The sequence below is a fragment of the Oratosquilla oratoria genome, chromosome 12 (assembly GCF_046742065.1).
Source record: "Oratosquilla oratoria isolate Oo_2021 chromosome 12, ASM4674206v1, whole genome shotgun sequence".
Taxonomy (NCBI): domain Eukaryota; kingdom Metazoa; phylum Arthropoda; class Malacostraca; order Stomatopoda; family Squillidae; genus Oratosquilla; species Oratosquilla oratoria.
In genome coordinates this window covers 36,353,235-36,378,538 of record NC_134788.1, presented here as the reverse complement: position 1 = coordinate 36,378,538, position 25,304 = coordinate 36,353,235, and the positions used below count along the sequence as shown (strand labels likewise).

At 38.6% G+C, this 25,304-nt stretch overlaps 1 protein-coding gene across 2 annotated transcripts; it reads right to left on the bottom strand.

Moving 5' to 3' along the window:
• Nucleotides 1-7,067: 7,067 nt before the first annotated feature.
• LOC143031407 (uncharacterized) lies at nt 7,068-24,654 on the bottom strand. 2 transcript variants are annotated; one of them, XM_076195185.1, is made up of 6 exons: nt 21,509-24,654; nt 21,209-21,350; nt 19,954-20,158; nt 12,695-12,906; nt 11,447-11,654; nt 7,068-10,689 (listed from the first exon to the last, which is right to left on the bottom strand). In XM_076195185.1, the coding sequence occupies exons 1-6, from the start codon at nt 24,372-24,374 to the stop codon at nt 10,519-10,521; spliced, it is 3,804 nt and encodes a 1,267-aa protein (XP_076051300.1). In that variant the 5' UTR covers nt 24,375-24,654; the 3' UTR covers nt 7,068-10,518. The 2 variants fall into 2 exon arrangements, with proteins under 2 accessions (XP_076051300.1, XP_076051301.1); XM_076195186.1 differs by lacking the exons at nt 12,695-12,906; nt 19,954-20,158.
• Nucleotides 24,655-25,304: the final 650 nt, after the last annotated feature.

Sequence of the window (25,304 nt, the reverse complement as noted above, 5' to 3'; positions counted from 1 at the left end):
TATGTACTTTTCAATAATGTGATATGAAAAATATTACATTTATTAAGTAGTAATTCAATAAGCTACATAGGTAATGCTTTGCCAAATATTGGCTGAAATTCCAAAACTTTCACATCTTTCATTACCAGCAGCAGAATGTGATGGTCTAACCTTTATTTTATTTTTTTCCAACTGTATATCCACCTTTTCACATAACCAACTGGCAACTGCTCATCCCCTACTATATTAAAATGATAATAATAATCACATACAAAACAGACAATTTTCACAGAGAAATATGTATAGGAAGGCCAAAGGGATAGTGCCTGCCACTGCAGGTCTATGGCTGGCCATCAACTAACTGTTCCATCGCCCCAGGTCTATCTTGTAGAAGGAAGACCTGTGACACCACTAATGGCCTCCAATGGTCATATTTAAAGGTAGTGACTATATAGGTTGACCAGGTTTTATTGTTATCCAAATGAGATACAAATACCTTTCGAAATTTATTCTAACATAAACTATTCTATGTGAAATAAGGCTCCAATTTCCCCTCTCATAAACAGATACAACTTTAAATTCTCTCTCTGCAATGATATTACATTTAGTCCATCAATCTAAATGTAATCAGTAGAACACTATCTGAATGACCAGATCACACATTTCACACTCCTCTGTAATACTTAAGAATCAGAAGCTTCACAAAGACTACATCTATACTTTTCACCCGTGTGTGTCTGTATATAACCTGTTAGATCACCTGATCAAGAAAATGAAACCTTACAGAAAGTACATTGAAATGGTCTCTGCCCGTGACGTCACGGGCAGAGACTGGTAGATAGAAAAAGAAATAACTAAGAAATACATTAATAGATCAAAAAGATGAAACATAAAATTAAATAACAAAGGACACAGAGAAAGGAGAAACAATTAATTTTGAAAGAATTCATTGTTGGTCGTCTTTGGGTTTGTTGTCTTTTGCGCATGCGCCGTGACGTCATGGACAGAAATTGCTAGATAAAATAATTAATGATAAAGAAATGCATTAATAGATCAAAAAGATAAAACATAGAATTAAATAACAAAGAAAAGAGAGAAAGGAGAAAGAATCAATTTTGAATTTTAGGTTAATCGTTGGTCGGCGTCGGCTTTGTTTTCTTTTGTGCATGCGTCGTGACGTCATGGGCAAAAATTGCTAGATAAAAAAATAAATAATAATACATTAATAGATCAAAAAGATATTTCATAGAATTAAATAACAAAGGAAACAGAGAAAGAACAAAGAATTAATTTTGAATTCTTGGTTAATCGTTGGTCGTCGTCGGCTTTGTTGTCTTTTGCACATACGTCGTGACGTCACGGGCAGAGACTGCTAGATAAAAAAAATACATTAATAAATAAAGAAATACATTAATAGATCAAAAAGATAATTCACACAATTAAATAACAAAGGAAAGAAAGAAAGGCAAAAGAATTAATTTTGAATTTTAGATTAATCGTTGGTCGTCTTCGGGTTTGTTGTCTTTTGCGCATGCGTCGTGACGTCATGGGCAGAGACTGCTAGATAAAAAAAATAATAACCAAGAAATACATTAATACAACAAAAGATAAAACATAAGATAATAATAAAGAAAAGAGAGACAGGAGAAACAATTAATTTTTAATTTTAGGTTAATTATTGGTCGTCGTGTGCTTTGTTGTCTTTTGCGCATGCGTCATGACGTCATGGGCAGACACTGCTAGATAAACAAATAAATAAGAAATGCATTAATGGATCAAAAAGATAAAACATAAAATTAAATAACAAAGAAAAGAGAGAAAGGAGAAAGAATTAATTTTGAATTTTAGGTTAATCGTTGGTCGTCATCTGCTTTGTTGTCTTTTGCGCATGCGTCGTGACGTCATGGGCAGAGACTGCTAGATAAAAAAATAAATGACCAAGAAATACATTAACAGATCAAAAAGATAAAACATGAAATTAAATAACAAAGGAAAGAAAGAAAGGAGAAATAATTAATTTTTAAAGAAATAATTGTTGGTCGTCTTCGAGTTTGCTGTCTTTTGTGCATGCGTCGTGACGTCATAGGCAGAGACTGCTAGATAAGAAAATAAATAATAAAGAAATGTATTGATAGATCAAAAAGATAATTCATAGAATTAAATAACAAAGAAAAGGGAGACAGAAGAAAGAATAAATTTTTAATTTTAGGTTAATTATTGGTCGTCGTGTGCTTTGTTGTCTTTTGCGCATGCGCCGTGACGTCACGGGCAGAGACTGGTAGATAGAAAAAATAAATAACCAAGAAATACATTAATAGATCAAAAAAATAAAACATAAAATTAAATAACAAAGGACACAGAGAAAGATAAAACAATTAATTTTGAAAGAATTAAGAATTAATTTTGAAAGAATTAATTGTTGGTCGTCTTTGGGTTGGTTGTCTTTTGCGCACGCGTCGTGACGTCACGAGCAGACACTGCTAGATAAAAAAATAAATAATGAAGAAATACATTAATAGATAAAAAAGATAAAACATAAAATTAAATAACAAAGGAAACAGAGAAAGGACAAGGAATTAATTTTGAATTCTAGCTTAGCCGTTGGTCGTCGTCGGCTTTGTTGTCTTTTGCGCATGCGTCGTGACGTCATGGGCAGAGACTGCTAGATAAAAAAAATAAATGACCAAGAAATGCATTAACAGATCAAAAAGATAAAACAGGAAATTAAATAACAAAGGAAAGAGAGAAAGGAGAAATAATTAATTTTTAAAGAAATAATTGTTGGTCGTCTTCGAGTTTGCTGTCTTTTGTGCATGCGTCGTGACGTCATAGGCAGAGACTGCTAGATAAGAAAATAAATAATAAAGAAATGTATTGATAGATCAAAAAGATAATTAATAGAATAAAATAACAAAGAAAAGAGAGACAGAAGAAAGAATAAATTTTTAATTTTAGGTCAATTATTGGTCGTCAAGTTCTTTGTTGTCTTTTGTGCATGCGTCGTGACGTCACGGGCAGAGACTGCTAGATAAAAAAAATAATAATAAAGAAATACATTATTAGATCAAAAAGATAATTCATAGAATTAAATAACAAAGGAAAGAAAGAAAGGCAAAATAATTAATTTTGAATTTTAGGTTAATCGTTGGTCGTCTTCGGGTTTGTTGTCTTTTGCGCATGCGTTCTGACATCATGGGTAGAGACTGCTAGATAAGAAAAAATAATAACAAAGAAATACATTAATACAACAAAAGATAAAAGATAAGATAATAACAAAGAAAAGAGAGACAGGAGAAACAATTAATTTTTAATTTTAGGTTAATTATTGGTCGTCGTGTGCTTTGTTGTCTTTTGCGCATGCGTCATGACGTCATGGGCAGACACTGCTAGATAAAAAAAATAAATAAAGAAGAAATGCATTAATGGATCAAAAAGATAAAACATAAAATTAAATAACAAAGAAAAAAGAGAAAGGAGAAAGAATTAATTTTGAATTTTAGGTTAATCGTTGGTCGTCGTGTGCTTTGTTGTCTTTTGCGCATGCGTCGTGACGTCATGGGCAGAGACTACTAGATAAGAAAATAAATAATAAAGAAATACACTTATAAATCAAAAAGATAATTCACAGAATTAAATAACAAAGAAAAGAGAGATAGGAAAAATAATTAATTTTGAATTTTAGGTTAATTATTGGTCGTCGTCGGCTTTGTTGTCTTTTGCGCATGCGCCGTGATGTCATAGGCAGAGACTGCTAGATAAAAAAAAATGCATTAATAGATCAAAAAGATAAAATATAAATATAAATATAAATACATAAATATAAATATAAATATAAAAACAAAGAAAAGAGAGAAAGAAAAAAGAATTAATTTTGAATTTTAGATTAATCGTTGGTCGTCGTCGGCTTTGTTTTCTTTTGTGCATGCGTCGTGACGTCATGGGCAGAGACTGCTAGATAAAAAAATAATAATAAAGAAATACATTAATAGATAAAAAATATAATTCAAAGAATTAAATAACAAAGGAAAGAAAGAAAGGCAAAATAATTAATTCTGAATTTTAGATAAATCGATGGTCGTCTCCGTGTTTTCTTTTGCGCATGCGCTGTGACGTCATGGGTAGAGACTGCTAGATAAAAAAACAACAAGAAATACATTAATACAACAAAAGATAAAACATAAGATAATAACAAAGAAAAGAAAAAGAGGAAAAATAATTTAATTTGAATTTTAGGTTAATTATTAGTTGTCGTCGGCTTTGTTGTCTTTTGTACATGCGTCGTGACGTCATGGGCAGAGATAAGAAAAATAAATAATGAAGAAATATATTAATAGATCAAAAAGATAAAACATAAAATTAAATAACAAAGAAAAGAGAGAAAGGAAAACGAATTAATTTTGAATTTTAGGTTAATCGTTGGTCGTCGTCGGCTTTGTTGTCTTTTGCGCATGTGCCGTGACGTCATGGGCAGAGACTGCTAGATGAAAAAAAAATAATAAAAAATGCATTAATAGATCAAAAAGATAATTCATAAAATTAAATAACAAAGGAAACAGAGAAAGGACAAAGAATTAATTTTGAATTCTAGGTTAATCGTTGGTCGTCTTCGGGTTTGTTGTCTTTTGTGCATGCGCCGTGAGGTCATGGATAGAGACTGCTAGATAAAAAAAAAAAAATAACCAAGAAATACATTACTACAACAAAAGATAAAACATAGAATTAAATAACAAGGAAAAGAGAGACAGGAGAAACTATTAATTTTGAATTTTAGGTTAATTATTGGTCGTTGTCGGCTTTGTTGTATTTTGTGCATGCGTCGTGACGTCATGGGCAGAAACTGCTAGAGAAGAAAAATAAATAATGAAGAAATATATTAATAGATCAAAAAGATAAAACATAAAATTAAATAACAAAGAAAAGAGAAAAAGAAGAAATAATTAATTTTGAATTTTACGTTAATCGTTGGTCGTCGTCGGCTTTGTTGTCTTTTGCGCATGCGCCGTGACGTCATTGGCAGAGACTATTAGATAAGAAAATAAATAACCAAGAAATACATTAATAGATCAAAAAGATAAAACACAGAATTAAATAACAAAGGAAAGATAGAAAGGAGAAATAATTAATTTTCAAAGAAATAATTGTTGGTCGTCCTCGGGTTTGCTGTCTTTTGCAAACGCGTCGTGACGTCATGGGCAGACACTGCTAGATAAGAAAAATAAATAATAAAGAAATACATTAATAGATCAAAAAGATAAAACATAAAATTAAATAACAAAGAAAAGAGAGAAAGGAGAAAGAATTCATTTTGAATTTTAGGTTAATCGTTGGTCGTCGTCGGCTTTGTTGTCTTTTGCGCATGCGTCGTGACGTCATTGGCAGACTGATAGATAGAAAAATAAATAATGAAGAAATGCATTAATAGATAAAAAAGATAAAACATAGAATTAAATAACAAAGGACAGAGAGAAAGGAGAAGTAATTAATTTTGAAAGAATTAATCGTTGGTCGTCTTCAGTTTTGTTGTCTTTTGCGCATGCGCCGTGACGTCATAGGCAGAGACTGCTAGATAGAAAAATAAATAACCGAGAAATACGTTAGTCGATCAAAAAGATAAAAAACAAAATTAGATAATAAAGGAAAGAGAGAAAGTTGAAAGAATTAGTATTGAAAAAATTAATTGTTGGTTGTCTGCGGGTTTGTTGTCTTTTGTGCATGCGTCGTGACGTCATGGGCAGAGACTGCTAGATAAGAAAATAAATAATAAAGAAATGCATTCATATATCAAAAAGATAAAAGATAAAATGAAATAACAAAGAAAAGAGAGAAAGGAAAAAGAATTAATTTTGAATTTTAGATCAATCGTTGGTTGTCTTCGGGTTTGTTGTCTTTTGCGCATGCGCCTTGACGTCATGGGCAGAGACTCCTAGATAAAAAAAATAAATAACCAAGAAATACATTAGAATACATGAAATATTAAACATAAAATTAAATAATAAAGAAAAGGGAGACAGGAGAAATAATTAATTTTGAATTTCAGGTTAATCGTTGGTCGTCGTTGGCTTTGTTGTCTTTTGTGCATGCGTCGTGACGTCATGGGCAGAGACTGCTAGATAAAAAAAATAGATAAATAACCAAGAAATACATTAACAGATCAAAAAGATTAAAGATAAAATGAAATAATAAAGAAAAGAGAGAAAGGAGAAGGAATTAATTTTGAAAGAATTAATTTTTGGTCGTCTTTGCATTTGTTGGCTTTTGTGCATGCGTCGTGACGTCGTGCGTATGGGTATGGACAAGCCAGGAAAAATGACTCATAATAACATTAAAACTAAGGTTTAATGGTTAATATGCTCGGAGGGAACGGACGTAGTCTTGTTAGGAGAAGGTCCGGAATGATCAAGGGCCTCATCGAGCGTCGTGGCTGTGGGCGAAGAGGGAATGAGACGACTTACTGGCGGCTTGCCGGAGCGAGCTGGTCAGAACGCACACAGATATGGACCAAAAGGTCTCCTGTCGGCATGCTCCCCCTTTGTAATCCTTTGGAAAACCACATAAATACACCCTTTGTGATGCTGCATTCACTGCCACCTACCTCCATTGACGTCATATGAGGAGACATAGAATACACTACAAGTGTGCCTTTTTTTGTGATGCAACATTTGTTGACTCCTCAGGTGTGAGGAGTGAGTCAGTCACAGGAGGACAGTTCATTCTGATAAGAAACCTCATGAATGTTCTCTTTGCAATGATACGAATGCTCGTCCAAGGAATCTTAAGAGCTTTCTCATGCTAAAGTGGGTTCAGAGTCTACATCAAATTGTACACAAGGAAATAAAGTACCAAATTCAGGTGAATATTATGATGAGCATGACATTTGTGTTACCAAGTCGAAAGACTATGATTCAGAAATTTCAATAAGAAATTTTATGCCTAATGAGAGTAAAGAAATTGTTGGCTTGTCATGTAGCTTTAGAAGTTCTCCAAAATCCCCAACAAAGTGCAGCAGAGCATCAGATTATCAAGGGAAAATAAAGGCAGAAATACAAGAAAGTTTATTTATCTGGATTGGAATATCACATGATCTTAATGATTCTCAGGCAGGGGAGGAAGTGATAGTGAGTATCAGAGTAGAACACTAGTGGAAATGAGGATGCAGCTATTTAGTCAGAGACTTGGGTTAGATTTGGAAGAGAAATTATATGGTACTTGATAAACCATGGCATATGGTATACACTGCAAGGAAATAAACATTATTGGTTTCACATGCAAGGAAATTATGCTTCAGAAATTTTGTCGTCCATTAAAGGTTTGTTCAATTTGGGTATAGATGTAATGGATTCTGTAGCAGTAAAATGCAATTGTTAATCATATTGTGTAATTCTGAATATTTTCATAAAAGCAAACCAGTCCTGTTGTGTGATTTAACTTCAAAGACTGTATATCAAACTACTATAATAGGGTTAGATTTATTTCATGAAACCCATTTTTTATATGTGAGATTTAACTTCAAAGACTATATCAAATTACTATTAAAATACTTGGGTTAGAATTGTATCATGAGACTCGTTGCTTAATATGTTAAAAGAATTGTATAAAAAAAGTTTCAGTTGATTTAAGAAAATCTTTGGTGCTGAGATAATTCCACAGCCAATTTAGAACTTGAACTCAAATGACATTTTGAAAAATACCTTTTGGATCAATTTATATGGAAAGTTAAAGGTTGGCTTTATTTTTATTCAAGTTCAAGCATATACAGTTGGGGGTCAGATACTAAACATTTTAATAGTACCATTTAGTACTGTAGATGGCTGACAACCCCAAGCATGTATACCAAACTTGGCACTTGACAGGTTAACCAAAGAAAACCAGGTGGTTTTGAAAAATGTAGTGTATCATAAAATAACTGCAGTTTCAAATAACATGTGATGAGTTCAGATAAAAAAGATAGATATCCAAGAACTTCATTTGTTTTCTCATTTTGTAAGACAATGGCTACATAAATCTGATAGTAACTTGTGTATTGAAAATACTGTTGGTACAAAGGGTTTTGTAAATTAAAGAAACTGATGCAGTGTGTTCCAAAAAGTTGTTGACCACGCTTTTAATAGAATCCCTGAGACTTGGTAAAATGGCTTGAAATTTACATAATTGAAATAACTAAAAAAAAAAAAAAAAAAAAAAATTAAAATAGTTTAGGCCCACCTTTGCATTTATCAGTAATACCCTTTCCAAAGTTTCCTGTCTATGAATTCTCATGTAACAATTTCTGGCTCATCTTTACTCTTCCAACTATTCTGTTTCCTCTCTTCCATTTTCTCAGGTATAATAATGGGTGCCTGCATAAGGTGGTCTTTCAATTTGGACACGAGAGAGAATCATCTTCCAGTTTGAACTGTGCCTAAGATTTCTCTTATCAACTTCAACTGTATTTCCCTAAACTATCAAGTACAAGGAAAGCTGACAATTGGTAACTGCTCCCCTTTTCTTACTACTTTCAGCTGCTGACAGAAACAGTCCCTCACTAATGTAATGCAAACACAGGTCCAGGTTTTCTTCCCAGAACAATCTATGTGAGGATCTGAGGATTATTGCCAGCTACTGTGGAACTATGGGTTTCCAGTCAATGAAACCAGAGACAAAAATTAATATTCCATTTTCTTTATATTATATTCCCATTTTTCTGCCTCACATTATTAAGCCAGTCCTTTAATAGAATTGTCTCATGGCTAACCTTAATTCATGCTCAAATTGTAGAGACTTTTAAAGGTTTTCTCTTCTTTTGTCTCAGTTTTGATAGGACAGTGAGTCCTCCTTATACAGTAATTCTTTATCTGGTAAATTCACAGTTACTGTATTTGGTAATTACTACCCTCAATTCTATTTACGGTAAGAAAAATTCACAGATACGGTATCCGCTAGATATTTTGAAGAGGAAAGAGCAGGGAGAAGGTACGTCTGCCATATCCTATTACTACATATTATAATGAGTTCAGTATATGGTAATTTCAATTTGTGGTAAGGGTAAGGTTTTCAGGAACGCATATGTACTGTATAACGAGGTCTTACTGTATTCAGTAATTCCTCCCAATCTGCTTGTTCAAAATATTCTCTCAAACTAGAAGTTTGTCCTCCCAAAATTGTATCTACCTTGTTTGTGATTCACCATGGGATCATGTGCTGGGACAACAAATGGGTGAAGGGTGGGATTATGTCTTACTTAGGCCATCCCCCTCTCACACGTGGAGAGGTGACAACAAGCTACTGCTCCCCTTCCCCTTCCACTTTCAACTAGTGACATAGAAGCAGTCCTCCCACATTGATACAATACAGACAAGAGTCCAAAATTTCTTCCCAGGGAGATCTGTGGGATGCCCTGAGGAGGACTGTTTGCAATAATTGTGGGGCTGCTGCAGGTTTTCCACTTAGTGAAACCTGAAGCAGCAGTTTAACTGTCCCCCCCCCACATCAAGATGCTCCTTTCCATGCCTATAACTGGTATGATTGTCCCACAAAGGTATAATAATCCCCTTTTCTAGTAGTGATTTACCCTTCCTATCATGACGTATTGTTTGTGCGTGTTTGTTTATATGACTGTGTGTGTGTATATTTACATAAGTTTATGAAGAAGGTGAGGAGACAATCCCAAGGGGTATGGAGCTATCATCACCTCCTTTGCTCTATATGCTTGGACTGTTGGGGCAGGTAACAGTCACTACTGGGAATCAAGAGTGCTAGATTCAAATCCACAACTAAATGGATATGAGATCAGCACATTTTCAATTATGCCACCAGCACACTAGAGTGTGATATATATCTACATGAAAAAATATCCATGCAAAACACATTCACAATATGATCTCTAAACAACCTCTCCAAGACAGACCATGAAACTCAGTATTCTATCAACACCCTCCAAAACATCAGTCAGTCCCATGGAAAAATCCTCTCAAGAGAAAAATAATACTAGCATGCTTGCATTCAGGATGCCATCTAGCATTACAGTGGCATCAACACACACTAGGCCTGCCTACAGAATCAAATTGTCCTTGATGCAATCATCACAGAAGACCCAGAGCACCTCATTCTACAATACCCCATTCTAACAACCCCTAGACAACAACACAGTATTTATTCTTTGTGTGAATTATGGTCCTGCCCAGTGACTAATGCCAGTTATCTGGTAGCAATGGGTCTCCTGCAAGAGACTTGGGGTAACTGACTGACTGAATCATGTATGTGTTGTCTAGATAAGGCATTATGGAAGCCCAACAGGATGCAAACATGTACATATGTCCCTTTATTGATAATACTCATTTTTGTATCCAGTATGGACATTAAGCAAATGCTTTTCCACCAAGATGTCAAGATCTCTAGTTCATAATAAGATATGACAACCTGTATCCTGCGACATCTGCTGACTAAAGAAAATAAAATCTAATATCATTGTCATGTACATTTAAGTCAAGTGCAGCAAAAGCATTCATGACATTATTGCTTTTGACTGTGATGCGTCATTACAGCCTTAGGACACAAACTATTTCAATTGACAGCTGCAAGATCTTGGTCACTGTAGTCCTTCAAAATGTTGATAGACCAAACTTCTATGCCATCTGCTCCATCCATTTCTATATTGCCACACAGAGTGACATCCTCTGAATGGCCAAACTTGTTACATCTAGCAAGTGGCTTGCCATCCAGGTCCACATCATACTGGAAAAAGGGGAAAAAATAGTATGTGTTCCCAAATTTGGTTCAATCAAGTTCATATGTGTAGGGATATATAAGATTAACAAGTGCAAACTCAGTCCTACAACAAATAAAAACAATTACCAATGATATGGCCCTAATCCATTCACCAAAAAAAAAAAAAAGATATATAGTGGAAAGGCAGCTCTCTTTCACAGTTACTTTCATGGTCTTCATTCATACCATGCTGTCTTGTCTAAACCAAACTCCTGGGAAACCATGACTACTTTAGAACAGTACACATTCCAGGTAAATCTTTTAAACATTCAGGTAGTTATCTGCAAATCCACTGGGATTGTATCCCAATCTTTATTTCCTTTACATTATTGCCAAGTAGCTCAGATGAATTGTTCCCTACATACTAATCCCATTTCCAATCTAAGGAACCCTGCTTAGTTTAGTGACATCAGACTTCCTCCATTTCTAGCTAAACAAATATCAAGCAATAATTTTTTGATACTTGATTTCCTGGTAATCCCACTCTAATCTCAAAATCACTTAACTTCCCAACAGCACTTCTATGGCCCCATGATATTCTAATTTTACTTACACTTCTGTATTCTAACAGCATGATATACAATTACCTCGATCTTATACTACTGAGTCTAGTCTCCATCCCTCCAGCTGGTAGAAGTGAATTCCTTCCATTTATCCCTACCTCTCTCTTATATATCACCTGAACTCAAAGGTATTTGTAAAGGAGCAGGCAGCCCATACTCACACAGTCCTCTTGTTCTTTGACAGCCAAGGAATGGACAGTGTCCACTTGGAGACCACAGTCAATCAATCGGATGGAGGGAATGTCAACATCATCATAGGGATTGTTTTCCATCAAAAGGATTATGTCATCATCAAAGTACAATGTAGTGGTGAAGAAGATATACATGTTATTAGGAGACCTGTATTGTAAATTGCACATAGATTCCTCCCTGGAAAGTAAATAACCACAATTTAAGCTTTGTGATTGCAGACAGCAAATCTGAACTAGATACATAATATCCTCCTTTAAGGAACATGAGTCCTTTTAGTCTTGCTTGGCAAGTTTGAACAAAATTCTTTGAGTATCCTCCCTTGTAAGACAAAGGCCTAAGTCACAATGTTAGAAAGTCTTGGCTTTAATTTCACCCAACATGTCTCAACACAGATGAGCACCTACATGTGGTGTTCATATAGGACAGATGTAGGAGAAAACATCCCTGTTGTCCATCTCTAACTCCCATCAACACCCTCATCTCCACCTATAAGTACCAATCCTAAGAATCTGGCATTCAGCCTCTATATCAAGCTTATGATTTTTTATCAACTTATACAATTTTTTTTTTTTTTTTTCACATGAAGAAAGCCAACAACCAACTGCTCCCCTTAACATGGAATCACAAATTTGTACAAAGTGGGTGGTGATCTAACATCTTCCTGAAGAACTCTTGGAGTGACCAAGGTCCACTACCAGTTACAGTGGAGCTGCAGGTTTTTTGGTCAATGAAACTTGAGGCAGAAATTTATTGAGATTCTGATCATAATTCACGTATAGAAAGCCTAAGAATCTAATCTTACCATGATACCCGAGACAGCTCTTTGTATCATATACTGCATCACATCATGCCAGATTCCTTTACTATCGCAGTTCATCTTCATTTACCTATGTCTGAAAGCCATCTTATGTAAATCTTATATATTTAACCAAGACAAAAGAAAGGGACCAATGATTGGTACCAGCATGAAGTGATCCTGCAAGATAGATACAAAAGAAAATGATCTTGCTGCCCATCAACATCCTCACCATCTTAAGATGTAGCCCTAAGAGTCTGACAGTCAGTGTCTGGACTACATCAACTAATCAGACACACAAAACCTGTAGTGCCACCTATAACAACCATGAGCTCTTTTCTTTTCTATTCTGGTTGAATTTAATCTATCTTTCTCTAAAATTTGCAAGCCCTTGTCACATAGACCCTTTCCAGCACCTTACCTGGTGGCTCGCAGCTTAACTTGGACTATGTAGGGGACGCTAAGTTCCCGGGGCAGCTCTACCAGCATACAATCCCGCAACCACTTGTCCAGCATATGTGGTGAGGAGCCAGAAAATCCAACAAGGAACTGGAGCTTCTGAGTTGCTGGTGAATCCTGTCCTACTACAGATCCAGTCTGTTCACTTGTTAGCCCTCTCCAGTTTGGTTGGGCCTCAAAAAGAGGACAAGTATTTGATTTGCTTTATAATTCAGAAACATGATGACTTAAATTTATATAATCAAAAGTCCATCCATATCTGCTCCAGAGGGTACAGGTAAATAAATTGACAAATTTGAAGTGCCCATGTATGGTAGCTGTGAGTAATGTCTTTACCATGTTAAAGTTGACATAGTTGTTTTTATTTCATTAATCTATAGTTGGGGTGGAAAGGGAGTTGGGAGATAGGGTTGATGAAAGAGTACTTGGATGGTTTGGACACATGGAAAGAATGAGTGAAGAAAGATTAGTAAAAGAGATGTGGAAGGAGTGAACATGAGGGGGCAACCATGGATGAGATGGATGGATGGATGGAGTAAAAGGGGCATTGGGAAAGAGGGGAATGTCTGTTGAGGAAGGATGGGAAAGGGTAGAAGATAGGAGTGAATGGAGTATGGTTATGTATGGATGACACTGTGATGCATGAGGAGGAGTGGATGGGGGGTGAGGGAGTATGTGTGAAAAATAAATTGACACAGTCCAAGGAGATATCTCCCCGTCTTCTTTTCTGCATGAGGGGACGGAGAAGGGGTCGCCAATTTAATGAAGTGGCCTTGCTGTGAATGTGCTGAGTCTTGCAACACTGCTTCTGACCCAGGGCAGTGGGCAAGATGGATGCTGGGATGACCCATCATCCAGGGGGGGCCAAGATAAGAGGGAGGGAGGGAGGGAGGGAAGGGAATGGGTGGGAGTGGAGTATGTTGGGGATGGAATGGGTGGGAGTGGTTGTTATGCCTTTGTTTTTTGGCTACCTACCTTATAGAGAAAACAGTCTTTGGTAATCTATTTTTATTCAGTTATCTATTAATTTTTAATATTTGCCTACCATAAATAGGCCCTTCTGAGTGTTATCTATATGTTAATTTGGGTCATGGGTTTTGGTGATTATATAGTGCATGTGGCAATTAGCCATGCTGTGGAGTGGCCTACCATTTTGGCAAGAATCTGAGTGCTTTGTTTTGTCACACATCATTTCTCAGTAGATTGCTTTTCATTTTGTTTTTAGTTTGTTTGGGGAGTAGGAACAAATGTTTGGCTTTGGTGGTAGCCCATGACCATAAAGGTATCTTTGCACTGCTGCTACCACATCCCATAGTCCTGGCACATAGCACTGCATGCCATTTAGGTGGGCATGGAAGCACTGCATTTTCAGCTTCAGCTGGCAGACAGGTATAGGGGTGGTTGTGGTGGCTATGATTTATTCCCCTTTATAAGGGAGGTAACCAGCCAAGGCATGCACTTTTTTAATCTTGTGGTAGTTCTTTGAGAATGAAGGGCCATCCATTCCCTCTTCCACTGACTGCCTGGGCCAGAAGCAATGCAGTAAGACATAGCACATTCACAGCTGGGACCAATAGCCAAAGCTATCTTATCCCAATTTTTACATGGCAATCTTCTCTTTTCATCCCTTCATGTATGAATAGAGAAGACGTGGACAAATCCCTTCAGACTGCATAAATTTATTGTCCATTCACAATCATTCTCATCATACCTATCTTTTGCCTTCAGGTTCCCAATTCAACAGACTCCCTTTTTACCCAAGGCTGCCTTCACCCCATCCATACATCTCATTCTGTCTTCTCCTCAAGTTCATTCACTTCTGCTTCTCACACTCTTTATGCCAGTCTTTCTTCACTCATTATTTCTGTGTGCCCAAACTACTCCAGTATTCATCTACCAGTCCCCTTTCCACCCCATCTCTTCTCCTCACATTTTCATATTTCACACTATCCATCCTTGTAACCCCCAACATACTTGCCAAACATTTCATCTCAAAAACATTTAATTTCCTCTTTCCTGTCTCCCTTGCATTCCAAGTCTCTAGCCCATACAATGTTGAAGGCACAATCACCCATTCATATGGTCTTCTCTTTCCATCCATCCCCAGATACCTAATTTTCATGACACTTTTTGCTCTTACCAGACATTTCCTTCCCTCACTCTAAATATCAGTTCCACCCTGGCTCTTCCATTTCCTGCTACATAGGACCCTAAGTACTTAAATATCTACCTCCTTCCCACCTCCTCCCCTTTCCCTTTAAGACTTACCTCCAACTCACTGCCATCCTCACCCCTTGTGCATCTGATATAATGGCAGGTATAACATACTATACCAACATGGTCGCAGATGATGCAAAAATCATGAGTAGAGTGAAAAATGGGAGGACTGTAGGTTATTGCAAAAAAGATCTAGACATTTTTGCATGGAGTCGAGAATTGAAAATTAATTTCAATACTAGAAAAAATGCAAAGCACTGGAAACAGGCAATAACAGCAAAAGATCATCTTTACGCTATTCCTTTGGAAGTGAACCCATTACAAAAGTAAGAGGAGAAAGACTTGGGAGTCTTTATGAAATGCAACCTGTCATTTGACAGACATACCAGCAGGATTGTGGAAGAGACATACAGACTGCTGCTGCAGAAGATTAAAGTGGGTTCTCACTATATGGATGAAAAGATAATGAAAAACTCATAGTAACTCTGATGAGTCTAAGACTAGAATATGTGTTGATGGCATGGTCCCCATACAGTGTGAAGAGTATAAGATCAAGAAATTACAATGGAAAGCAATCAAACCAATTCCCAGCCTAGCAAATAAACCATATAAAGACTAAAAGCACTGGGTCTGTCAATTTTCAAAGCTAAAAAAGAAAGAAAGAAAAAAATGTGATATGATTACAATATTCAAGTCACTAAAGGTGATGGACTATATCGAAAAAAGAGATCATTTGAATGGGGATGGCAAAGCATTAAGAGGTCATGCATGCATCAATGGTATGATCCTCATAGAGAGTGAAGAATATAAGCAGGATTGAGAAAATACAAAGGGCAGCAATTAAACTATTTCCCAGCCTGGCAGATAAACCCTATGAAGAGATACTGAAAGCACTGGCTCTGCCAACTTTGAAAGATCAAAGAGAAAGAGTAAATATGATTACAGTATTCAGGTTGCTAAAGGGGAATGTACTAACAGAAGAGATGTCTTCATTAGGGAGAGGAGGGCTGAAGTCTTGAGAACAAATCAAGAAAGACTACATGTCTAAAGAATGTGAAAAAATACAATTTTCCATATGGACACATAAATACTTGGACCAGCTTAGGTGATATGGCCCAAGTGGGAACAATACATGAATTCAAATCTGAATATTGTAATTGGAAATTAAGGATATAGAACAAGTTGGAAGTGTACATGAATTTGAGGCTAGCTATGATCAATTACATGAAACAGGACCCAATCAGCATTGCTCCTTTTCTGTATGATATATATCTATATCTTAAGTTTGAACTAAATGTGAATATGTAGTCAGGTATGACAATTGGAGAGTAAGAAACAAGACTTCATGTGCATGTGTGTATGCTTATCTAATTATAGTATACAGGAAAGGAGCAATGCTCATTAGGTTCTGTGTCCTACTCACCAATTTATCATACCTAGCCTCATATTCATGTACAGTTCCAACTTTGTGTATTTACCTAGTGGATGTAAATTGCCTACTGTTTGCTTTCCACATGAAAAGAGCATGGCCATGTATAATGCCCATGTCAAATCCATTGGGAATGAATTTGCATCTACAACAATCATTATTCTATCCCTATAGAGTGCCTGGTATTCATTGTGAGGGTAGTTAACCCTTACCAGGTGGATCACAATAAAGGGGAAAATACATGTATAATGCCCATGTCAAATCCATGGGGAATGAATTTGCATCTACAACAATCATTATTCTATCCCTATGGAGTGCCTGGTATTCATTGTGAGGATAGTCAACCCTTACCAGGTGGATCACAATAAAGGGGAAGATAATGCATGAGGAGTTGATGGAAAAGGTGACATGATGGAATATAAGAAGCATAATGGAATAACCTTACAGAATACTATGAGGAAGGTGTATAGTTGAATTATGACGACAGGAAAAAGACAACTAAAAGAAAAGAGGGAGAATAACAAAAAGGACTTTAAAGATGGGCAGGATGTATGAGCCAATGTTCAAACAAATGGAAAGTGGGAGAGATACATTTATTTGAACACAAGAAATACTGGTATGACTGGGCTGATGTACTGCTTTATTCCTATTGGAAATACAGCAAAGGAAAAAGACTGGTCCGCCTGGTTGTGAGGACTTTTATTTGTAGAAATATAGGTTATTTGTGTTTATTGTGGCTCTAATTGTAAAAGTTTTATGGATGTGAAAAATTCATATAGTAGTGGGGCAGAAATGCTATGTGGAAAGTTGTGGACATATTTGAAGCAAAGAATATATAGATGAGTGGTTCCCAAACTATCTTACCTGACGCCCCCTTTTTGCTTCCAGTAGACCTGCATGCCCCCACTCCCTCATTTGTTCATGTGAAATGATTCTTGCATTTATTTCTTAGCATTGTTCAGGAAAATAGATCTCTGTTTGTATTAAATTTTGATCATGAAAGCCACTCAAACAAATAATAGTACATTCCAGAGACATTTTTCTAAGTAAATAAAAACGAAACATTTGGTTCAAAGGGAGCATATAAAAAGATTTGAACATTAGCAAATTGTGGTTGGTATCGGTGACATGTCCAAAACGTGTAAGGAGAACTAGCTTAGAAAAAGGGTTGGAGTGACTGCTATAATTATACAAAAAAGAAAAGAGAAGTAAAGCACAAGGTAAAGGAGGCAAAGAGGAGAGCAGATGTGAAATGGGGTAAGTGTATGACAGAAAATTTTGAAAAAAAAAAAAAAAGATGTTTTGGAAAGAAATTTAGAGAGGAAGAGGAAGGAAATCAAGTCGAAAAGAAAAGGTAAAAGGTGCAGATGGAGAGATGATAATAGAAGAGAAGGCAGTAAGGGGAAAATGGGCAGAGTATTTTGGGGAGTTGCTAAATGTGAAGGAGGCTAGGGAGGGAAAGATAGTTGCAGTGGCAAGTGCTAAGAAAATGACCATGATGAGTGAGGAAAATGGAGGAGAAATAAGGAAAGATGAAATGAAGGCAGTTGTTAAGATGATGAAAGCAGGTAAGGCACCTGGTCTGGATGGATGCCATGCAGAATGTCTAAAAAAAAAAGGAGGTACAGTGATGGTGGACTGGCTGGTGAGGTTATTTAATGTTTGCTGGAGAGAGGGTAGAGTGCCAGAGGACTAGAGGAGTGACTGTATAGTTCTACTTTACAAGGGAAAAGGGAACAAGTGTGAGTGTAGTAGATTCAGAGTGATTAGCTTGTTAAGTGTAGTTGGGAAGGCTTATGGGAGGATCTTGATTGAGAGGATTAGGAGAGAAACAGAGGGAGTAATTGGTGAGGGACAGTGTGGATTTAGGACAGGTAGAAGTTGTGTAGATCAGATTTTTGTGGTAAGACAGATATGTGAGAAAGCTATAGGAAAGGGGAAGGGTGTTTTTTGGGCTTTTATGGATCTGGAAAAGGATTATGATAGGGTAGACAGGAAGACACTGTGGGAGGATTTGCAGATATATGGGATAGGAGGAAAGCTTCTAGGAGCTGTCAAAAGTTTTTACGAGAGTAGTAGAGCATGTGTCAGGATTAGAAATGGGGAGAGTGAGTGGTTCAAGGTAAAGGTGGGACTTCGTCAGGGATGCATTATGTCACCCTGGCTGTTCAACTTATACATTGATGGGGTGGTGCAAGAGGCAAATGCAAGGGTGGTGGGTCAGGGATTGGAGATGGTTAAAGAAAATGGAGAAAAGTGGGAGGTGAGCCAGCTGTTGTTTGCGGACGACACTGCGCTTGTGGCAGGATCAGAGGAGGGGTTGAGGAAGTTGGTGGCAGAGTTTGGGAGAGTGTGTGAAAGAAGAAAGCTGAAGATAAATGTGGGTAAAATTAAGGTGATGAGATGTACAAGGGGTGAAAGTGGAAGCAGACTGGAAGTGAGCATTAAGGGAGAGTGACTGGAGGAAGTGGATAGTTTTAGATACTTGGGTGCAAATGTGGCAGGAAAAGGTGGAGTGGAGGTGGAGGTAGAATGTAGATTGAGAGAAGCAAGTAAATGTCTTGGTGGATTAAAAAGTGTAATGAGGAATAGACATTTGGAAATGGATGCTAAGAGGAAACTGTGCCAACAGCACTGTATGGGGGCAGAAACATGGAACATAAGAGAGGAAGAGAGAAGGAGCTTGAATGTGTTTGAAATGAAGTGTCTGAGAAGTATGATGGGGGTTACTAGGCTAGATAGAGTGAGAAATGAGGAGGTGAGGAGGAGAACAGGGGTGGAAAGGGAGTTGGGAGATAGGGTTGATGAAAGAGTATTAGGATGGTTTGGACACATGGAAAGAATGAGTGAAGAAAGACTAGTAAAAGAGGTATGGAAGGTAGATGTGGAGGGAGTGAACATGAGGGGACGTCCTAGGATGAGGTGGATGGATGGGGTGAAGGGGGCTTTGAGGAAGAGGGGAATGTCTGTTGAGGAAGGATGGGAGAGGACAGAAGACAGGGGTGAATGGAGAATGGTTGTATATGGATAATGTTGTGATACATGAGATGGAATGGGTGGGGGGATTGGGGGTGAGGTAGTATGTGTGAGCAAAATTTGACGCAGCCCAAAGGGATTTCTCCCCGTCTTCTCCTTTTATGCATGGGGGGGATGGAGAGGGGGGGTCACTGTGCTGTGCCTTGCGACACTGCCTCTGACCCAGGGCAGTGGACAAGGTGCAGGGATGACCCGTCATCCGGGAGGTGCTAAGATGAGAGGGAGGGTGGAGGGGAGTGGAGTGTATTTAAGCATGGAAAAGGTGGGAATGATTTTATGCCTTTTTCGTTTTGGCTACCTCCCTTGTAAGGGGGAAAAAGCCTTGGTATATGTATGTATGTAATGGCAAATATTTGTTCTTTGAATGATTTTATTATTCTAATTAAACAAATATTTTTGAGCAAATGACTTCACGTCCCCCTTGTATCCTCCTCCTCACGCCTCCCTAGGCGGGCGCACCCCCTAGTTTGGGAACCACTGATGTAGATGAAAGTGGGGAGGTGCACATACACATACATGGTTATGCAACTAGTACTTACAAGCACATAAAAATTTGCCTTAAACTTCTGACTGACAAGACTGACCAAATCATTATACTCCTTCTCCCATGTATGCCACGTGTGGGTTGAAGATACATGAATGTCATCGATGTTTTTAACCCCAGCCACAGCCCACTCCTTTATCAGACACCTGTAGTCTGTAATTGTCAGGTCATTCGCGTAGAAAATTATGTCACCGAATTCCCTGAAACCAATTATTATTGTTGTGAATTTAAAATTATTCATTTCTTCTTGTGCCAATTTACAAATTGTTCCAGTAATGAGACAGCTCATGTTACTTAACATGGTGTATCTACATGATTCACCAGTTGTCTTGAATAGAAAAAGGAGAAAAATATTGAAGAAATCTCCCTATTTTCAAAATGTCCTATCTTTGTATCTTACAAGCACATTTGATTTGTTTGCAAGCAAAAAATATTTCAAAGAAATTATTTTCTGGAAAAGATTGAATGACATTTTGAGAAAAAGAACAATAGCTTTTTGCTGAAGGGAAAGTGGTTTAGATAACATAGGGGCACATTTAGTGCACTTCTGATCCTGATACAGTTACTAGGTGCTCCATATACATGGGTACTTTTGAAAGTAACTGGCTAAGACAAATAGGTCTCAAGACCTTGAAGTATGGTCTTTAAGATTCTAAAGGGAATTGACATCAAAAGTGACAAAATTTTCACATTGAGAATCTGAGAAGAGATAATGGTCTCAAACTGTCAGGAAATAGATTTGATTTGGAAGTGGGTAGAAACAACTCTGCCATGTAGTTAATGGAATGATGTTCCTGCAGAGGCAGTGCAATGTAGTTCAGTTTGAAGCTTTAAGATTCGTCTAGATAAACACCTAAGAAAGATGCTGTAATGCCTGTCATTTTTATATAGTGTATTTGTTATTGTCTGTTTATTATTTCCTTGGCTTTTATTATTATATATGTCAATTTATTATTTACTATTTTCCTGTTAATCATTTAACTATACCTATGCATTTATCTATTTTGTTTATTATCTATGCTGTTATAATTTTTATTTATCATTATTATAATTTGTTTGCACCTGACCTAGTTATGGACCAAAAGGTCCCCTGTTGGCCTCTGGCTCCTCCTTTGTAATCCTTTGGTCTACAGACACTGAAACTAGTGAGTTTCCAAATACTTTTGAAAATCTAAAAGGATGTGACTCGCTGGAAGGCTTAGGAAGATTCACTTCTGTGATACCATCAATACTCTCAAGAAATCACTTACCCCTGGGCATGAAGTGAAACAAGAAAGTTGACTGTCCACCTCCAGTTAGAACTGGTGACATCATAAAGCACTATTTCTTCGACTTTCTTCTTCAGGGGTGGTCCTAGTGGCTTGTCACCCACTGCAGCAGACACATGCAGGACTGAACAGTGTTAAACATGAAAATGTAAGATGTCAAATACTGTCAATAATTTAAGGTTATCATATCTTATAATCTAATCAGTATGGTTATATCTATTCCATTGAAAAAATACGTAGTTAAAATATATATATAAGTAAAGACCATAGCCTGCAACCTACCTAATTTATCTAGATGTGGAAGGACATTGATCTGTCTTTGGAGAGCCACCAAACCCTCTGGCGAATGAATGAGAAGAATAAGATCTTTTACTGACGGTTGAAGAGTTGTGCAAGGGCCCCAGGGGCCGTCCAGCTTTCGTACGGTGCAGAGTGCGCCAGGAGCTGTCAACGCCTGAATGGGCCACGTGCAGCACCCCTGAAAGCACATCTCCCTTAGGCAGCTGTAAAGGAGCAGATCAACTGTCACATCTTTTCTCCGCACGTTACCGAGAGCTTCAGCCAGTTGCGGTTCATCGTTGCAGCATCCGAAGAGCTTGATGGTGACTTCGCTCGGGAAGACATGGAGATCCTTCAGTACGTGCAAGTGTTTAGTCACCGTCCACTCACGATCTAGCTTAGAGGTTACGGCTTCGGTGAATGTTTTGTCCATCCCACCCTGGCCGATGGCTTCCAGAGCTTCGTCGGGACTCCTCTTACATGAGGACACCACTAACTCAGCCATCTCTTCCGCGTGGCGAGACAGCAGCTGGCGGAGCCGAAGGGCGCCAACAAGAGACAGGAGGAAATTCCACAGATAGTCTAACAACTCGTTACTTTCTCCCTGGCCACGTGCCTTTAATCTGAGGATGTGGCACAGGACAGTGTTGGGGTTCAGTTCCTCCTGCTGGTCCTGGTCCTGGTCCTGGGCACTCTCGGCTGTTTTCACCTTAAATAGTCTGCTGCGAAACTTGGTGACTATGCTCCATCTTCTGCCATGTATAGGATCCTTCTTGGTAGTCAGGCTCAGTCCCACCGTCGCGGCCTCTTCCAGGTAGTTCCTTCCGAGTCTGTCACAGACACCCAGTGCCGCACGGTACTCGAGTTGGCTTTGGTGAGGGAAAACGTACGAGGCTTGGTCCCCCGCCACCTTCTGTTCCCACCTGCATGAAAGGAACGTGTCCAGCATATCTGTTGGGTACCTACATTGGTTTGCAATTCGACGCAGATCTTGGGTGGGGATATCTGTTTCCCTCTCTAAGAGGCTCTGCAGCGCTGCGGCGTTCAGGTCTCGAGTGAAGAGTCTGATCTCGTTCTCTATTTCGTACTGAGAGAGGTCCTTCCTGTGCAGTCGCTGACGAAGCATCTTCAGTGAGATCTCGTCCAGAGTATCAAGCAGCTCGGGGAGAGTCAATGGAGCTTTGACTTTCTCCGGCTGTACGCAGGCGAGGTAGGTTAGTAGGAGAATGTTCCGTGGCGTCCGCGCAAGGCGCTCGGCTGCAAAACAAACGTCCTTCACTACCTGAGCCTCGGAGGGAGGACAATTCATTTTTGTGTGTAGGGCACCGTAGTGTTTACTGGCCATGGATTCTGACTTCCGTGGCGACAGGGCAGACAGCGTTACGCGAAGATACTTCAGGCCTCCCATGATGGACTCTGCCTCCTCCAAGCTACCCGTCCTCGTTGTCAGGATGACTCGGAGTTGGCTACTACTTGCTTCTTGGTAAAGATCCTCCAGCAGGATTCTCCCATCCACACTCACTTCATCGAACCCGTCGGCCATGACCAGGAGGCTGAGATTACGGACGGCACGCAGGAGGAGATCGTCACTGATGTCTCTGGTCGCCAAGGGAAGGGAGGACTTGATTAAATCTCGCAGTGTTCGACAGTGTTTTCGCTTGCACGCAAAGTGAAGAACCAAATCGAATGACTTCAGACCTGTGATCGTCCCTGCAGGGTCTAGACGATCGGACACAACCCGAGCCAGGAGCGTTGACTTGCCAACACCACTCGGACCCTCGACGCAAATGACACGGGGCACATTGCTGCTTCCGACAAGAGGTGTCGTTAACAAGTTCTCCATCAGCAGTGGGATTTTCTGGGTGTCTTCGGGAAGCAGACCTCTCTTTTCGATGTAAAGGTCAGGACTTTCGTAAATGTCCTGAAGCCTGAACGGCGCCAACCCGAGTATGTGGGGGAAGGGCTCGATTTCCAGTAACTGTTTCTGTTGATCCACCACCTCCGCCATACCGCCTTTCAACTTTGCTTGTGTAGGATCCACTTCCACGATAATATCCTGAAATTTAAGAGCGTCCAAGTGGGCCTCCACATCCACTTCGCACTGATCAATATCGACAACCGGTTGACCCTGGCCGATGAGATAGATCCTCAACTTGTCCAAGGCCTTGAAAGATATATCTTTGAGCTCATCAAACAACATTTGAAAATTCACTGGATCTCTTAGACTGTCTATCAAATTCTTCCTATCGTGACTGAACTCGTTCCGTTTCTGTTTCATATGGTAGAGCGAATATTCCTCACTGTTGGGATGGTTTTTCCACTCTGGAGGTGATATTTTGAAGTCGCAACAATGAAGAAGAAGGGCGTACTTAAGTGATATGTCCATGTCTGGGAACTGTGTGCCAGCATTAATCACATCGAGCTGCTCCTTCATGAAGCCCCTCTTCTTCAGTTCAGAGTTACTCCAGTTTTTCTGCGCCAGCCAGTCCTTGATGGGCTGCTGGCCTCCCTGGAAATGGGTCTTGAAAAACATTGTCATGACCAGGCGAGAAATCTCGTCAATAGCTTTCAGTCCTTTAGTGTAATTGATCTCACCATCCCCTAGGGCCCTGTGAATGTTGGGTCCAGTGGTGGAGGTCGAAGAACCGGTCGCACCACCAGAAGATCCTCCACTTGCAGTGACTCCTGCGGTAGTGGTCGATGGCCCCCCAGTGCTGGTGGACTGTGATGACGTTCCAATGGTCTGGGCGCTCACACCGGAGACGGTTCCTCCAGCAAATGCTGAAGGAGTGGCTGTACCAAAAGAGGTTCCCCCACTGGGAGCGGAGGTTGTCCTTCGGCGAAGGGTTCCAGAAGACGACTGGCCCATCCATCGGGCTCAACAGAGTCCAAAGAGAACTTCAGATAAAGAAGGAAAAGGGGATCGCATATGTAACAACTTAGAGGTAATCGAGCACCTTTCTCCTGAAGAAAATTAAGTCCTGCCCTATCCATCAAAGAGGATACTGCCAAAGATAGGGGTGGTGTATTCTGGTATCACATAACCCTGCTTTCAAACAGGGTATGGTCAGGGAAATGAGTTCTTTGACAATGCTCACGTGTATGAGTGTTCAAACAGGTTTTGATTGAGTACTGGAAAGGCACAAGCAAATAACAATCAGTTACAATTCCTCCCACAGTATTTTCAATGTATATATATATATATATATATATATCTATATGTATATATATATATATATATATATATATATATACTAAAAACCAACTATTGATTGTATTAAGAAAAGAAAGGAAATAACATTATTTCCTTTCTTTTCTTAATCTAACCAACAGTGGGTTTTTAGTGTATTTACTAATGTGTTACGACATTACTTGGCAGTGATAAATATATATATATATGTATATACATGTATATATATATATATATGTATATATACATATATATACATGTATATATGTATATATATATATATATATATATATATATATATATATATATATATACATATACACACACACATACATATACCAGAGGCTTTCTCCCCCTTACATGGGGGTTAGCCAAAAAGAAAAATGCATAGAAATCACTCCCACCCATTTCATTTCCCATATATTCCACTCCCCTCCCTCCTCCTCCCTCCCTCCTATCTTGGCACCTCCTGGATGACGGGTTATCCCTGCAGCCTGTCCACTGCCCTGGGTCAGAAGCAGTGTTGCAAGACACAACACATCCACAGCAAGGCTGCTTCATTACATCGGCGACCCCCCCCCCTTCCGTCCCCCCATGCAGGAAAGGAGA